This window comes from Echiichthys vipera (assembly GCF_963691815.1).
Source record: "Echiichthys vipera genome assembly, chromosome: 18".
Classification (NCBI taxonomy): Eukaryota; Metazoa; Chordata; class Actinopteri; order Perciformes; family Trachinidae; genus Echiichthys; species Echiichthys vipera.
The window spans coordinates 3,534,150-3,551,561 of record NC_139843.1 but is presented as its reverse complement, the minus strand read 5'-3'; the positions used below and the strand labels follow the sequence as shown (position 1 = coordinate 3,551,561).

Sequence of the window (17,412 nt, the reverse complement as noted above, 5' to 3'; positions counted from 1 at the left end):
CATGGGGGCGAACACGGTCCCGCTGTGGCTGACATGGGGTACGTTTACACTTTAATTACTTCACTTTATCAGGAGAAAATCACTGTTTTCTGACATTTTTAGGGTTAAATTCAACAAAAAGGTGAAGGTTTAGATAATAAGCGTGTAGGAAGTGTTACTATAACACAGGTTAAAGCCCTGCATTATATCGGAAATGTTACTTTATTAAAATAATATTATACGTTTATTTGATAAAGCACCTTTTACTGACGAAGTCTCAAAGTGCTTGATAGGATAAAATGTTAAAATAAGACAAAAATAGAAAAATAAGTTAAAAAACAATGGAAAAAACAATTAAAAGTACCAAAGTATAATCAGAAATTTTAGATTATTATTAGATTATATAATTATTGTTATTATTACTCATGCATTAATATAAAAACATGATTTTATTGTGATCGTTGGTGAATTTTAAGGTCATGTTAAACTCTTCTAATGACTAATAACGTGTTTTTCTTTGTTACTGCGTGTTTTTAAGTCTTTCATTTTTATTTACAGTGGTATTTTGTTTTGCTAATTTGTCTGTTTGGAATTTTATCATATCATTTATTTTATCATATCAAGCACTTTGTGACTGTCTGTAAAAGGTATAGATATATACAGTGGGTACGGAAAGTATTCAGACCCCCTTAAATTTTTTACTCTTTGTTAAATTGCAGCCATGTGCTAAAATCATTTAAGTTCATTTTTTTTCCCTTTTAATGTACACACAGCACCCCATATTGACAGAAAAACACAGAATTGTAGACATTTTTACAGATTTATTAAAAAAGAAAAACTGAAATATCACATGGACATAAGTATTCAGACCCTTTGCTCAGTATTGAGTGGAAGCACCCTTTTGAGCTAATACAGCCGTGAGTCTTCTTGGGAATGATGCAACTAGTTTTTCACACCTGGATTTGGGGATCCTCTGCCATTCCTCCTTGCAGATCCTCTCCAGTTCTGTCAGGTTGGATGGTGAACGTTGGTGGACAGCCATTTTGAGGTCTCTCCAGAGATGCTCAATTGGGTTCAAGTCAGGGCTCTGGCTGGGCCATTCAAGAACAGTCACAGAGTTGTTCTGAAGCCACTCCTTCGTCATTTTAGCTGTGTGCTTAGGGTCATTGTCTTGTTGGAAGGTGAACCGTCGGCCCAGTCTGAGGTCCATAGCACTCTGGAAAAGGTTTTCGTCCAGGATATCTCTGTACTTGGCCGCATTCATCTTTCCTTCAATTGCAACCAGTCGTCCTGTCCCTGCAGCTGCAAAACACCCCCACAGCATGATGCTCCCACCACCACACTTGACTGTAGGGATGGTGTTGGGCAGGTGATGAGCGGTGCCTGGTTTTCTCCACACATACCGCTTAGAATTAAGGCCAAAAAGTTCTATCTTTGTCTCATCAGACCAGAGAATCTTATTTATCCTAGTCTGGGAGTCCTTCATGTGTTTTTTGGCAAATTCTATGCGGGCTTTCATGTGTCTTACTCTGAGGAGAGGCTTCCGTCGGGCCACTCTGCCATAAAGCCCTGACTGGTGGAGGGCTGCAGTGATGGTTGACTTTCTTGAACTTTCTCCCATCTCCTCACTGCATCTCTGGAGTTCAGCCACTGTGATCTTTGGGTTCTTCTTTACCTCTCTCACCAAGGCTCTTCTCCCCCGATTGCTCAGTTTGGTTGGACGGCCAGCTCTTGGAAGAGTTCTTGTCATCCCATACGTCTTCCATTTAAGGATTATGGAGGCCACTGTGCTCTTGGGAACTTTAAGTGCAGCAGAAATTTTTTTGTATCCATGGCCAGATCTGTGCCTTGCCACAATTCTGTCTCTGAGCTCTTCAGGCAGTTCCTTCGACCTCATGATTCTCATCTGCTCTGACATGCACTGTGAGCTGTAAGGTCTTATATAGACAGGTGTGTGGCTTCCTTAATCAAGTCCAATCATTAGAATTAAACACAGCTGGACTCCAATGAAGGTGTAGAACCATCTCATGGATGATCAGAAGAAATGGACAGTACCTGAGGTAAATATACAAGTGTCACAGCAAAGGGTCTGAATACTTATGTCCATGTGATATTTCAGTTTTTCTTTTTTAATAAATCTGTAAAAATGTCTACAATTCTGTGTTTTTCTGTCAATATGGGGTGCTGTGTGTACATTAAAAGGAAAAAAAATGAACTTAAATGATTTTAGCACATGGCTGCAATTTAACAAAGAGTAAAAAATTTAAGGGGGTCTGAATACTTTCCGTACCCACTGTATATGTACAAGTTCTTCACAGTTTTGGGCCTAAAGGTATGGAAGTTAGGATTAATTTTTATATATTTATATGGATAACTATTATTTATAACTTTTCACTTGTTGTGACAGTAAAGAACCTCTAAAGCCATTCTTTTTTATGAACTAAAATGTCTCTTTTTGTCCACGACTCAAAGAGATTCAGTTTACTGCATAGACTGTAGAATGAATAATATATAATAATAAAAGTATATAATGAATAATTATATATATACAGTCTTTACTGCCACAGAGGAGGAAAGAAACCAGAACATATTCACATTTAAGAAGCTGAAAAAAACTGAATTTTGACTTTTATTTACTTAACAAATGACTCAAAACGATTAAAATATTTGATTAATTCAGTTAATCGCTGCAGCTCGAGTCCAAACCTCAACATTATTACTCATGCATTTAAAAAATATCAACATTATTAAAAGGAAATATTAATATTTTTTAAGCTGGAACCATGAAAATAACTAAATAACTTAATATTAAACAGTTTCAGCAGCACTTGTATCAACTGTTTGTGCAGTTTAACTCATAACAAAAACATTTTTTATTCATTCATTTAAATGTTTTGTGTTTAAAACTATTAATTCGTAAAGTAAATAAAGCCGTAGTGAAGAAAGAAATAAAGTAAAACACCAGGAATCTGAACAGCACTTCTTCAAAAAGAGGAACTTTGTTCAGGTTGTGTCGTCGTCTCACTTCCTGGATTTTAACGCAGTTTAAAGTGAACCCAGATATTTAGTGTCTGTGTGATTAACGCTTGTGTTCTGTGCGTAGTTTGTCTCGCGCAGACGTCCGGGTTGTTGTCTCACGTGGATCGATACGAGGTGGTCCGACCTCTCAGACTCGGGGGGAGGCAGAAGAGGAGCCTGCAGGACGACCAGGTGACTGCACCTCGGGGTTCATCATCCCGCAGCGTATCTCACATGTCACAGACGTGTCACCAGCAAAACGTGCTCAGAGATACTTCATATCAGTGTCGAATCATCGTTAGAATTAAAGTTTGATTACTTTATACACGGCTGGATGGTTGAAGCTAAATTAGTGCAGGTTTTGTATGTAAACACTTGTTGTTAAATCAATCTTATGCGGTAAAAACGACAATATTTCCCTCAGAAATGTGATAAAAGTATCAGTATCATTACTTTCCTCTGTATAGTGTTCAGTGTATAAAGTGGGTGAAATTTGTTTCCTCTCGACGTGCTTTAACATTGAAATGATGAAAATAATTCAATAATGTAAAATAAAACATTACAGGAGACGCTCTGTACTTTTAACTTTTGATCATTTAAACACTTTTGCAGTTGAAACTTCTGTGTTTTTACTTAAACAGGACTTAAAAAGGTCAAAGGACGTGCGCACTGCTAATTGTTTTAATTCGTACAGTTATCGATAGTTATCGTGTGACTGACGGACACTTGTTTCAACAGTTGTATCCTGACACGGTTCAGTACAAGTTGGCCATTGAAGGGAGAAACCACACGATTCATTTGGAGAAAAACAGGTGAATAATCTTTGTTTTCAGTTCTTATAAACAACAAATATGTTTTTTAAAGTGTAATTCTGGTGCAAAATCATCCCAGGGTCTTTTTCAGCACTTACACACATCAAATAATCCATCGAGACAGTTTTTCTTTTGTGTAACAACTGTTAATGGAAAAAAAACCAGGAGAGTCGCTAACAGCCGGACGTGGCTAACAGTGGTTAGCTCGGGGCAGCACGATGAAGGCATTCAAAGGTCTTTTTTAACCACTAATGCTGCTGAAAATAACAGCAAACCTCTGCAGCAGCATGAGAAGAGTCCCTACACACACAACAAAGCAGCAACAGCGTAGTTAGTGAAGCCAGAGTTTATTAAAAGAGTGTTTTAAAGACTTACCTACTGGCCCCTGTACCAGCTCCTCTCATAGTAAAGTCCATTACAGTGGATTACCAAAGTCAATCCCAAAGGAAGGAGCCCATTGCTGCTTTGTTGTGTGTGTAGGGACTCTTCTCATGCTGCTGCAGAGGTTTGCTGTTATTTTCAGCAGCATTAGTGGTTAAAAAAGACCTTTGAATGCCTTCACCGTGCTGCCCCGAGCTAATCACTGTTAGCCACTCTCCTGGATTTCACCGTTAACAGTTGTTCTTGGTTTATTTGATGTATGTAAGTGCTGAAAAGACCAGATTTTGTGCGGGAATTACACTTTTTTCATTACATAAACTCATGTTAAAGCTTTTTCCACCTTTATTACATAGGAACCTTTTCGGAGCAGGCTACACGGAGACGCATTATTCAGAAGATGGAAACCGTGTGACAGCGTCGCCAACTGAGGTGAGATTTCACTTCCACTTACCTCTGAATGTGTAACTTGTCTATATCCTGTTTTTTAAATATATATATTTTTCTTGTACCAATATTAAGTGTGTACGTAAAGTTGTGCGAGACTTAATAAATGTTCGACCCCATTTGAACAGAGTAGTTGAAAATTAACAACAAAAAAAGTATCAATTCATTTAAAAAACAACAGAGACTAATGGATAATTAAAAGATTTACTCCCTAATGTCAGCTTATGTAAGAAAATGATAGTTTTAAATCCTTCTACGCAGAAATTAATGCCACATTTGTATCTGGAGTCAGTGAAATAATGTGCCCTTCCTTATCAGGAGTCTGGAGCTGAGTTGAACCCAGCATGATTAACATCACATCATTCCTGACCTGTGATTCATGATCTTATAAACAAAGAAGAGCTCTGTGAGAAACTGAACACACTGATGAATGTGTTTCCTTCTAGGACCACTGCTACTACCACGGCCACATCCAAGGCATGAAGGACTCTTCGGTCAGTGTGGGGATTTGTTCCGGCCTAAGGTGAGAAATATCTGGATGTTTTCACTTTTGTCCCTTTGCTTCTTACATGATCTCCAGTAAAAGTTGAGCAGACACTTGTGAAAGGTGTTGCTTCATGATATTTGGTAACCAGGTAGTATCTTAGGTCGCACTCCCACTGTGCCTCCGTCCCGTGCCCTGTGCTTTAGGGTCCTTGTCCCCCCCTCCAGGCCCGTTTGTACTCACACTACCTGGGCCTCGGAGAATGCTTCTTGCTGCCTATACGTCATCACGCCGTAACACGTCACACGCATTGATGACATCATGGCGATGCGTGGCTTTGTTTCCAGATCTTTCCGTAGACCTCTGAGTTTTTGTGCGTCTTGTCGACTGTTTTTAAATCTTTTCATCGACCAAATCTGCAGTAAACACTCCACCTCCGCATCACACCAACGTATTGTGTTTTTAAATATCTTACTTTAAGCAATTCTTTAAATTCTTGCATGTCTCACAGCGCTTCCCTCCAAAGTCCATCCTCTTCCCCCTGCCTGACCTCTGACGCTCCCTCCTCCCCCGACACATACAGTGAGAGAGAAATGCTGCGTTCAAATGCCATGGGAAGTCTGAAGTTTTGGACCTCCAATTAGGCAAAGTGCACTGGAATGCCTGTCAAAGTGGAACCTCCTACTGTTGGATTCGGGGAAGATCGATCTCCTCTGAATCGATCGTGAGGCCAATGGCCAATGGCACTTGAACGCAGCATGAGCAGCGCAAGTGAAACGGGGCGACTTGTTAAGTTAAATTGTTTGAAAGGTGTAAAACAAGTCATTTGTACAGAACAGATTGATGCATCTGTTGAATCACATTCATGCTGTTTTCCTTCAGAACGTCACATGAAGCGCTTCTCTTCTTGTTTCTGTTTGCAGTGGTTTCGTGAGAGCCCGGCAGCAGGTCTACCTGATCGAGCCTCTGGGCCGGTCTGAGGACGACGGTCATGCCGTTTACAGACGGGAGCACCTGAAGGTCAGCGGCAGCCCCGGCTGTGGCGCCTCGTCCAACACCAGCACGCTGTACGACCAGGACCAGGACCAGGGCCCCCGGCTCTCCGGACTCTTCAAGTCCAGATCATGGGTAGGTGACATGGTTTTATGTTTTATGGTTTAACCATTTATAAGAATATTAATATAAAGATTGTATTTCTGTTTTTTTCCTTCAGAAAACTAAACCCATGACCGGTCCAGAGAGGTTTGTCGAGCTGTATGTGGTGGTGGACAACAGTGAGGTAAATACCTCATTTTAATTCCTTTACAACTACAATTTTCATCATGAATGAATCTGGAAGGGTCAATGCAAAAGCAAAGGCAGGGACCTAAGCATGCTGACCCTGGAATCACAGATCTAGGGTCGTGGGACGCCACCTCTCCCATGGGGAAGGAACCAGAGCTAGTGTGGGATGTGGGCGGCACCAAACTCGATAAAGTTGGGCTCTCCTATACGCACTGGCTCTAGAACCAAAGTCCTGGAGAGGGGCTGGACTTTTTCCACAGTTGTCCAGGGTGTGAGGCATCGGGTGGGTGCCCACAAGCTCCAAGCTGAGCGCTGCTGGGTTGGAGTTTATCCCAGAAAACAAGAGAGTTACCGAGACAAAGGCTCTGTTGGTTGCTTGTACCTGTGCACCAAACAGCAGTTCATAGTATCTTCTTAGAGTTTTTGTGTAGGGTCCATCACAACTAGGGACATCAACGCTTCCGTGGACATTTTTTGCAAGGAAGAATGAATGAATCATGGATACAAGCAGACAAAATTAGTTTCCTCTTGTAGCGTGTGTGTACTCGAGACAAGGTAAGAAGCTCGGAGTAGAGCCGATGCTTTGAAAGGGTTCAGCGTAGGTGATCTGGGGGCCTGATCAGGATGCCTCCTGGGGGCTGCCCTTTGGAGGTTTTCCCAGCATGTCCAGCTGGTGGGAGACTGCATGCTGGAGAGATTAGTGATCTCATCTTTCCAGGGAAACGTTGCTGAGGAGAAGGACGTCTGGAAATGGATGAATAAATTAATCTGATCATGTTTGTCTCCTCTTCCTCCAGTACAAGCGATATGAAGGCGAGACTAAATCCCGTATTCTTGGAGTAATAAATCACGTTGACAAGGTAATTTTTGTTTTGGAAGCCGTCTGCTTGGCGTCGTGCCATCAGTGCTCTCAGACTCCTGAACCACGTCTCCTCCTCTGCCTGCAGCTGTATCGACCTCTGAACATCCGCGTGGTGCTGGTGGGCTTGGAGATGTGGACAAACAGAGACTACATCGACGTGGACATTAATTCGGAGACTACGCTGGACAGATTCCTCCTGTGGCGGCAGACCGATCTTCTGCAGAAGAAGAAGCACGACTGTGCCCAGTTTGTGACGTGAGGACCAGTCTTCACATATCTCTGCAGATGTTAAACACTCATGCTGCCAGTTTGACCTGATGTTTGACTTTTCCCCCTCAACAGTGGAAAAGACTTTGACGGAGATACAGTTGGACTGGCGAATAAGTTTGCCATGTGTACCGGAAACTCAGGTGGAGTTAATCAGGTATGAAACATGACCTCTCACTTACTTAAACAGATGAAGGGAGCGTATTGGATTTACGATAAAGCGACAGTTCTGCATTTCTCTTCCAGGATCACCATGAAAACCCAATAGGCCTCGCCTCCACCATCGCTCATGAGATGGGACATAATTTCGGCTTGTCCCACGATGCCGCTGGCTGCACGTGTGGTCCGTCTCACAGCGGGAACTGTGTGATGGCAGAGAAGCTCAGGTGAGAGCGTCACTGTGGAGCGGACCTTTGGGTCTGTCTTGATGTTTTGTGTTTTGTGCTGGAACATCATAAACGTTCAGCTTAATGCGGCCAAAAGGATATGCACACCCTCTGTTCTTGGTTTGTGTCACTGCCTTTTATCCATCCATCCATCATGCATTTACTGTTTTACCCGAACCCTCTGGAATCATCTTCCCCAATCCATCTGGTTTTCTGAGTCTTTGGACCTCTTCATAGGCATCTCCACCCCTGTCTCGTATTTGTCTGTCTCTTATTGTGCTGAAGATTGTAATTTCCAGTTTTAAAAAGTGCCATATAGGTAAAGCTTTACTTACTTACTTAGTTCCAGTTATGGGAAATCCTAATGCTACAGAATACCGTGATATTTTAGACAATAGAGTTTCACAGTTTGTGTTCGTCCCTTTCCTGTCTCAGCCTTACGAGTACAAAGGCTGCTCCGTAGAGAAACACCTCTGGGATGAACTGGCCCATCAGTGTTGATCCCTGCAGCAGGTTCAAACAACTCATGGAAAGTCAGAAACCAGAGGAGTGGAGGCTGTTTATATCAGCACATTAATGCCCATGGTTAATACCCCATCCGGGTGTGATGTTCAGGTGTCCACATGCTTTTGCCCGTAAAGTGTGTTCTGTCTTAAATGAGAATCACAACATGAACGACTGGATCTCTTTGCTCGTCTTCAGGACAGGAAATCAAGCGTTCCCAGACTTTTTCAGCAGCTGCAGTGTGGAGCAGCTCGCCGAATTCATGGAGCGAGCTCAGCCCAGCTGCTTGGTCAACCCCGGCTCCGTAAGGACCGTCACCGAGGGCCCTAGCTGCGGCAACGCCCTGCTGGACCCAGGAGAGGAGTGTGACTGTGGCACCGTGGAGGTAAGAGCTTCAGTAGATGTTAACAGCCCTGTTTTTAACAGATTAGTCATGTTTTGGGAGCTCGGGCAGTTTAAATATATCCTCTGTGAAGGAAGATACCAGTAGAGTTCTCTGTTTTAGCTGACTGGTGTGGTTTCCTGTGTGTGAGGTTACAGCTAATAAAAGGGAAGGCAGTAATGATTCAGGACAAGCTGGAGTTTGGCCTCAAAAATGTAAATAGTTTTCCTGTGTGCTCACATGAAACCGCCCATTCCTGGCAGAGATGCTGCGTTTGTGGGGGATTTAAATCTCATCTGTTTTGGCTTTGATAATGCATCTGATTTTCTAACGTGTAACTGGATACACAAACATCAACACTGAGAAGATGTTTCTCTCTAGGAATGCAAGAACCCTTGCTGTGATGCCTCGACGTGTCGCCTGACTGAAGGGTCCCAGTGCGCTCACGGTCAATGCTGTGACAACTGTCAGGTACTTTAGCAGCCATTCACTGGCTTTCTTTGACTCCATCAGCTATAAAACATGTTTGCTTTGTGAATTTCCACCCTAAGACTAAAAAACCTGCAGCCATGCTAGCAGCTCTATGATGCTACACAGTGGTGTCTGGAGCTAAATGCTAACGTCAGCATCATAGACTGTATAAAATATGGACGTAGTCTCTCGGCTAATCCAAACTGTCTGTGCTCGCCGCCTGTAACTGAAACAACCCGTCATTTAAAGCAGCCATATCTTAATTATGTCGAACTTTAAGTCTTAATATAATTAAAAAGGTGTGTTATATAAAAAATGTACAGTTATCATAACTGTAAACATATTTATTTATACTGTAAAGTTGGACATGTTAATCATTCTCTGGTGCCTCAAGTGGCCGTTTGAGGAACTGCAGTTTTTGGCACTGACACTTTTCAGACCTGGAAGCTGCTGCTTGGTCATGCTTATGTTTAGCATGCACCATGTTCACGTTCACAATTATGTTAGCATGCTTATATGGGGAGCGTACCTATGTTCCGCGCTTTTTTCATGACAGAGGAGCAACGGACCTTTTTCTGAAAATAGGGTCCGCTGTTCCCCGCTTGTCACAGAAATGGTCCCATGTTCCCCGGTCTGTTATTTTTTCCACAATCAGTGCCGAATTCCCTGGCAAATAGGCCTGTGTAGACCCTAACACTACCCCCTAACCCTGATCCTAACCATACCCTCTAACCCAAACAAAACCCTGAATTAAATCCGCAAAGGCAGAGGCTTATGCGACCGGGGAACATAGGACCTTTTGGGGGATAAGGGGTCTGATGTTCCCCGACTTGGATGACCCCCTAATATGTGGTAATTAGCACTAAACACAAAACTAAACTCCTGGACAAATCAAAAATGAGTTATTACAGTTGATCCAGAGGGGGACATGAATGTACTAAATGTAATGGCAATCCATCCAATACTGGTTGAGGTATTTCACTCAGAGTCAGTAGGATTGGATTAATCCTCTGGGGACCATGAATGCCTTAAATACACTTTGTGCAAATCCGCTCAGCCGTTGTTTTAAGTGTTTCAGTCTGGACCAAAGTGTTGGACAGACGCAGCAGCACAGATAAAGAACCCTCTAGACCGGGTTAAGAAGGCAGATCAGCTCCACTCTCAGCAGACAGACAGGCTACACACAGGCCACTCACACAGACACGCCCTGCTTCAGGCTAATAACTGTGGCCATTAAAGTTACGACGGATGAAGGTTACTCTACGGACCACACTGCAACAGCAGCAGCTCAATAACAACAGGAAACATTGGGTTATATCCTGCTGTTTGCATGTACAGTAACTCACCACATCCTTCCTCAAATGACCGTTTCAAAGACTGGGAGAGGTAGTGGAAGTCATGCAACACGGCATAAATACACTAATTATGTGCACTGTGTAATGGCTCTCTTTATTCTGACTAAATCACCTGAAAAATGTGCTTAAACACACAGATCAAACCGGCCGCAAGTGTTTGCAGAAAGTCAGCCAGTGAGTGTGACCTGCCTGAATACTGCAGCGGAGCGTCGGAGGATTGTCCCGAGGATAGCTTTGTGATGAACGGCAAGCCGTGCTACAACCAGGCGCAGAGCTACTGCTACAACGGACAGTGCCCCACATATCAGCAGCACTGCTGGAGGCTGTTTGGAGCAGGTACACTGCACACAGCTGTGTCCTGTTCATGAGCCTCATGGAGCTTCAGTTATTATTAGTCTCTTTCTATTAGTCTCAGTGCATTTCACTGTCACGTGGGGGAAGTGGGCCGACATCATGTAACACTTAAAATCTTCTTACTCCGCACAACCCGACTGAGCAGAGTCCTGGGACAGTTTTAGCTTGTTTCAATAATGTGGATAAAGATCACATCCTTTATTTACGGAACTTAGTTAAAGTTAAGCCGCTGCTCCTTTGCGTTGAAAGGAGCCAGTTGAGGTGGTTCAGGATCATCTGGTAAAGATGAACCCTGGGCGCCTCCCTAGGGAGGTGTTCCAGGCACGTCCAGCTGGGAGGAGGCCTCGGGGAAGACCCAGGACCAGGTGGAGAGATTAGATCTCCACACTGGCCTGGGAACGCCTCAGGATCCCCCAGTTAGAGCTGGTTAATGTGGCCCGGGAAAGGGAAGTTTGGGGTCCCCTGCTAAAGCTGCTGCCCCCGTGACTCGACCCCGGATAAGAGGCTGAAGATGAAGTTAAAGAGTGATTCCGGCGCAAAATCATTGCAGATTTACACTTTTAGGTTGACGCAGCGCTGCTCTTCTTTACTACAGTCGTTCTCTGCAATGCAGCATTTCACTGAATCTGTGACTGAAATGTGTAAACGTGAAAAAGTATTTGGGCGCCACTTAACCACTCCGTCAAATGGATTTCCGTTTGATGGAGTGGTGCAGCATTTGTCCTGTCCTGTGCATAATTTCATACACACTTCCCCTCGTATTCAACCTGACACATGAGGCAGCTTTGCAAAATTCTCCAAAGATCCCAAATTCTGTTCATTTAAAGCTTCTTATTTGTATTTTGTGTTTGTTCTAGAGCATGTTTACACGCTTTAATGTTCAAAAACACGTTATTTTTCTCATCCTGTCTGAATATACCTGAATCACCTTCTGTCTGTTGCTGTTTTGGGCCGATCAGTGGATATGTGATTATTAATATTTCATACTTTTGGCTCGCGATGACGGCGTGAATGGGTTTCCATAATTTAACTATGAATATGTTCTTTCCTCAGGGGCCAGAGTCGGACCAGACGTGTGTTTTAACCTCAACAAACGCGGCCAAGAAGGCTCCAACTGTGGGAGGGGCAGTTCTGGCTACACGCGCTGCACTGCCCCGTACGTATCTGCGACATTTACACCGAAGCCGTTCTAATCTTTTTTGTGTACTTGCACGATCCTTGCATTTCTTCATGGTTGAATGCACTTATTATAAAGTTTATCCTAAAATGAACTAATGTGACTACTGAAAGTAACAGAAATGTTGCATGTTTGAGGCTATTTTTATGTTAATTTGTTCTTTCTTCTTGTAGGAATCAGAAGTGCGGCTCTATATTTTGCGGCGGAGGGGGCGAGTCCATCACAGGTAAAAGGGCAGCCTTCTTCGTGTTCGGCATCGAATGCAAACTAGTTGAGGACGACGATAAGACGAGAAACATGGACATGGTGCCACAAGGAACCAGCTGTGGACCAAATAAGGTGAAAGGTCCAGCGAGGAGACACGTTACCTGGAGTTTGTGTTACTCGTGTTGAAGGTTTTTGTTCATAATCAAACGTTTGTGCGCAGGTTTGCCTCGACAACAGATGTGTGGATGTGTCGATTTACGGGAAAAAGGAGGATTGTGCAAAAAAATGCAACAACAACGGGGTGAGTGAGTTATTTTAGGGCTCAGCTGTTTCACAATCGGACTCTTCTGGACCAAAGTCCAAGTGCTTGACTCATGTTTAAATGCATTTTACTGCCTTTTGTCTTCAGGTGTGTAATCACAAGAAAGAGTGCCACTGTAACCCCGGCTGGGCTCCACCCTACTGCGACAGCCAGTACGCAGATTTACCTCAAGGTACAGTCGGTTTTATGGCAGCAGTATTGATTTGCTCGGCTGCTAAATGAAAATGTTTTATCGGATTAAACCGTCAGACAGAAACAGGTCACCACCTGCTCCATGAATCATTCTTCCAGTAAGTGATAAACATGAATGATTCATCGTGAGCGATCTCCTGTTTCCCACAGCTCTGACCAGCGAGTCCAGTGACCTCGGATAAAAGATCTTAGATCTGCTCCGTGTAAAACTACAGAACAAACGTCTCACAAAACTTTTAAAATGAAGGTTTCAAAGAACAAAATACCCACAAATAAAAGAGGAAGAAGAGACGGTTTGGAGGCTGAAGTTGTGAAATAACGTTGGCACAGCGTGTTCGACACTTTCTTCACCAGAACTTGTTAAACTTGTGTTTTCAGTGAAATGATGGTGAAATGTTCCACAGTAACGACCTGGAGATGACTCTGCTCTTTCTCTGAACGACAGAGCAGCTTCTCTCTCGTGTTCGTGCTGCTGTTAGTACGCTTTTGTAAGCTGTTTGTCGCATATCACAGAAGTTAACCTGGAAACTAGGAACTTTATTCGGCGTGTGCACCAGGACAGAAATTCTCATTGGACTGAAAGGGCGTAATCTTTTGGTGCTCTTTTAATACACCTCTGGTATTTAGTCAAAAAGGAAATAAGACAAACTTCCGCTTAATGAAAAGTCAGAGAATCCCCAAAATGACTGCAGTTCGTCCTCTGAGGAACATGAAGCGTCTGAACTAATATTCATGAAAATCCATCTAATCCCGGATGTGAAGGAGTCGACCGCATGACCGGCATTTCAATCCGTAGGGCCTTTGTTGCTAGCATGGCTGTAAATTTGCATGGCTAAAAAAACTTTTATGTGTCTTTTTTACACATAAAGTTTTCCCAGTTCCACACACTATGATGTTAATAAAAGCATCACAACAGCAGAGATGGTGTATATACCAGCGTGCTGCTGTAACAGTGAGATTTCACTGTCTACACCTGCAGGTCACGGCGGGATAATAGCGGGTGTGTGTGCAGCTCTGTCCGTCCTCCTGCTCATCACTGCGGTGGCTGCAGGACTGATGTGCTGCAGAAAGGACAACATGGACAACTACACTTCCAAAAGGTTGGTTCTGCGCTCCCTTCTCTGCCCTCGTCTGTGTCTTTGTCTTCACTTCTCAGCTGAATACTTTTCCTTTTCTTGTTTTTCACAGGAAAGTTCATTCCGCTCCGGACAAGTTGAACCCGATGTTTCAGGAGGCGAGCGTGAAAGACAGACCTCAGATCAGTCAGCCCACTCTCATGGAGTCGACGGCGACACAAGCCTGCGCTCCTCTGATCGTGACTGTGAGTCCCAGCAGAGCCGCTCCACAGGTACAGACACTGACACAGACAGTGGTGCAGACAGTGACACAGGAGGAATCACTCAGTTTATGACGTCGGTGTGAAGAACCGTGATCGTCACTAACTTTTGTTTCTTCCAGCCACCAAAGAAACCATCGTCACTGTCGCCTTCGTCTCAAACTGAGCCGGTGAGTTAAAAAAAACCTTGAAATGTGATCTAATGCATAATACAAACTGAAGATCGCATTCAGATTTGGCAGCTGAAGTCGGCCGCTAAAGTTTAAAAGATTAATAACGCACAGAGAAAGTTATCTGTCTGTCTTCGGGCGGGTGAGAGGATGACGGTGGAATATTGTCAGCAAATCCCAGGAAAGAGCAAAACCAACAACGTGCAACTCCCAATAAATTATTTTATCCATAGACTTTAAAAAATGGACGCAGCAAACCCGTCGAGGTCCGTTATCTCAACTTGATCCAATCGTCCTCGCCTACGGGAGTCTCCATCTTGTCAGACTTTGACTCCGCCTCATTTCCTCTGACCAAAAAAGCGCATGTATGTGACGTTTGGGGGGAGGGGCGTACGTCCATCTGGCTGACGTTAACCTCCGAGGAGAAGTGAGGGCCAGAGGCTAGCTGTCACTCAAGAGGCCACGCCCCTAATTATTCATACACTTTAACCTCCAATAAAAAAAAACTAGCCCCTCCCCCTCAGTGTTGTCATGGAGATCTGATCTAAACACACAGACTAGAATGTTCTTTTGTCCTTAAACAGGTTTAATGATGCTGTGTAAACGGCCTGTTTAACATGGGGCTCAATGAGAAACTGCTCTGTTATGAAACCTGCCCCTAGTGGACACTCAGAGAACTGACGCTGACGGAGCTTCCTGATTGGATCAAACAGGAAGTCGCTGTGGTGGGGGTGTAGAGAGCCTGTTCTCATGTGTGCCACTGCCAAACGCACCGGACTTTAAACTGTAAACCCTGTCCGCGGTGATATTAGACACTCAGAGCAAGTGCTCCGGGATTAAGAGCGCCAAACTCTGCATACATAGCCCGTTGGGGCGGTGCAGCCTTTAACCCAGGACACAGTCCCATTCCTCGCTGTAGCTACGTTACAAACACTTATTTTAACCCCACCCGCGATCTTTTCCTAACTCTAACAAGTGGTTTTGTTGCCTAAACAGAACCACGCAGTTTTGTGTAAATTCACGCGTTCCCCGTGTTTAAAACAGCGCCTCCAGTGGAGCGGTCCCTGATGGTTTTGGTCTTTTTGTGAGATCCATCGACCGGACTTCTCCTTCAACTCTGCGTGCAGTTGCCTCAACTCTGAATACGGAGAATGTTTCACGTTAAAAACCCACAAATGTCGTCTTCTTCTTCTTTTCCACAGACAAAACCTCTACCTCCATGTAAACCTCTACCTCCTCTGAGTAAAACCCAGGTGAGTCACGACTGCAGCTCTCTGACTCACACCAAATGAAACCACCAAGTATCAACACTTCTAGACTTCTCGACTTCTCTTGTCTTGTGTTCCAGTACGCGGCGGCCAAACCCTGTCCTCCTCCCGTACCTCCAGTCAAGCCCAGCCCTGCAGCGAAGCCGAAAGTTCTCCGACTCTCATGAACGTCTCATTAAAAGTTCCACCAAAGAGCAGAAGAGTTTAGTTACAGAGAGAGGCCGAGGACTCACACGCGTGAGTCACCGCAGAGGACAAAGACGTTTCATCTTAAAGACGGCGTGAGCGACCGGCGGAGAATGTCTCTGAACCGCTCACTTCCTTCATCGTGAGCTGGTCCTGGTGCTGACGTGATGATTTTAAGTTATTTATTTAATGTCTGTGAAAACAATCAGAGGTTGTGTGTTATGGTTCACGCGGAGTCCGTCTCAGTGGTTGCGTCTTCTCCTTCTGTCATTTTGACGGACCGGGTCGTAAAGATCCTGTCATCATCGATTATTACCCAACATTATTAATAATAATGCTGTAATTTTACAGTTGAAAACGCAGCTCCACACACAGCAGAGGAGAGACGCACGTGAGATTTAGTGAGTTTATCGTTTAGTTTCTTTTTATTATTATTTTCTTGTGTGTTTTAATTATTTATTTATTCATAATCTGTTTTGTTTTGAGCTCCAGAGCCAGTCGGTGCCTTCTACAAGGTTCTTTCAGCATCACTTTGCACTTAAACCTGTGAACAGTTGAGAGGTTCATACAGTATGTGTGTGTGTGTGTGTGTGTGTGTGTGTGTGTGTGTGTGTGTGTGTGTGTGTGTGTGTGTGTGTGTGTGTGTGTGTGTGTGTGTGTGTGTGTGTGTGTGTGTGTGTGTGTGTGTGTGTGTGTGTGTGTGTGTGTGTGTGTGTGTGTGTGTGTGTGAGCCTCAAGTGTTTTTTTTTAAATCGCACTTTGATGCATCCATAGCAACAGTTTCAGGGTTTCATAACTGAGTCGGTTGAATTAATAAACTGTAAAATAAAGATGGACGTCTTATAAAAGTGAAGTGTGACTCCACTTAAAGCTGCCACGTCCAGCTGGGAGGAGGCCTCGGGGAAGACCCAGGACCAGGTGGAGAGATTAGATCTCCACACTGGCCTGGGAACGCCTCAGGATCCCCCAGTTAGAGCTGGTTAATGTGGCCCGGGAAAGGGACGTTTGGGGTCCCCTGCTGGAGCTGCTGCCCCCGAGACCCGACCCCGGATAAGAGGCTGAAGATGAGATGAGAGATGAGAACTGGTGGCCGATTTATCAAAATGGCAACTGTTACCGTCAAGACTTATAAGTGTGTGCAACAGTTACAGCCTAAAGCATAAAGCTTGTTTGTTATAGCGCCACCACCTGGACAAACTGCACCGAAAATTGAGATATGTGGTTTTCACGCACGCACGCACGCACACACACACACACACACACACACACACACACACACACACACACACACACACACACACACACACACACACACACACACACACACACACACACACACACACACACACACACACACACACACACACACACACACACACACACACACACACACACACACACACACACACACACACACACACACACACACACACACACACACACACACACACACACACACACACACACACACACACACACACACACACACACACACACACACACGAGGTCGTTTTCTCACCGAGAGCTCGTCTGATTCACTTTAAACACCATAAACGACGACTGCCAATCAT

At 44.1% G+C, this 17,412-nt stretch overlaps 1 protein-coding gene across 1 annotated transcript; it reads left to right on the top strand.

The window, feature by feature from the left end:
• Nucleotide 1: 1 nt before the first annotated feature.
• Nucleotides 2–16,481, top strand: adam8b (ADAM metallopeptidase domain 8b; the record flags this gene model as incomplete). The annotated part of the gene is made up of 23 exons (XM_083933319.1): nt 2–38; nt 3,083–3,189; nt 3,736–3,809; nt 4,544–4,619; nt 5,081–5,157; nt 6,042–6,246; nt 6,332–6,397; nt 7,200–7,262; nt 7,350–7,519; nt 7,607–7,688; nt 7,778–7,917; nt 8,620–8,806; nt 9,185–9,274; nt 10,767–10,965; nt 12,037–12,139; nt 12,334–12,499; nt 12,588–12,668; nt 12,777–12,861; nt 13,861–13,981; nt 14,070–14,229; nt 14,340–14,387; nt 15,590–15,640; nt 15,736–16,481. The coding sequence occupies 23 exons, from the start codon at nt 2–4 to the stop codon at nt 15,820–15,822; spliced, it is 2,475 nt and encodes an 824-aa protein (XP_083789445.1). The 3' UTR covers nt 15,823–16,481.
• Between the last annotated feature and the right edge of the window lie 931 nt (nt 16,482–17,412).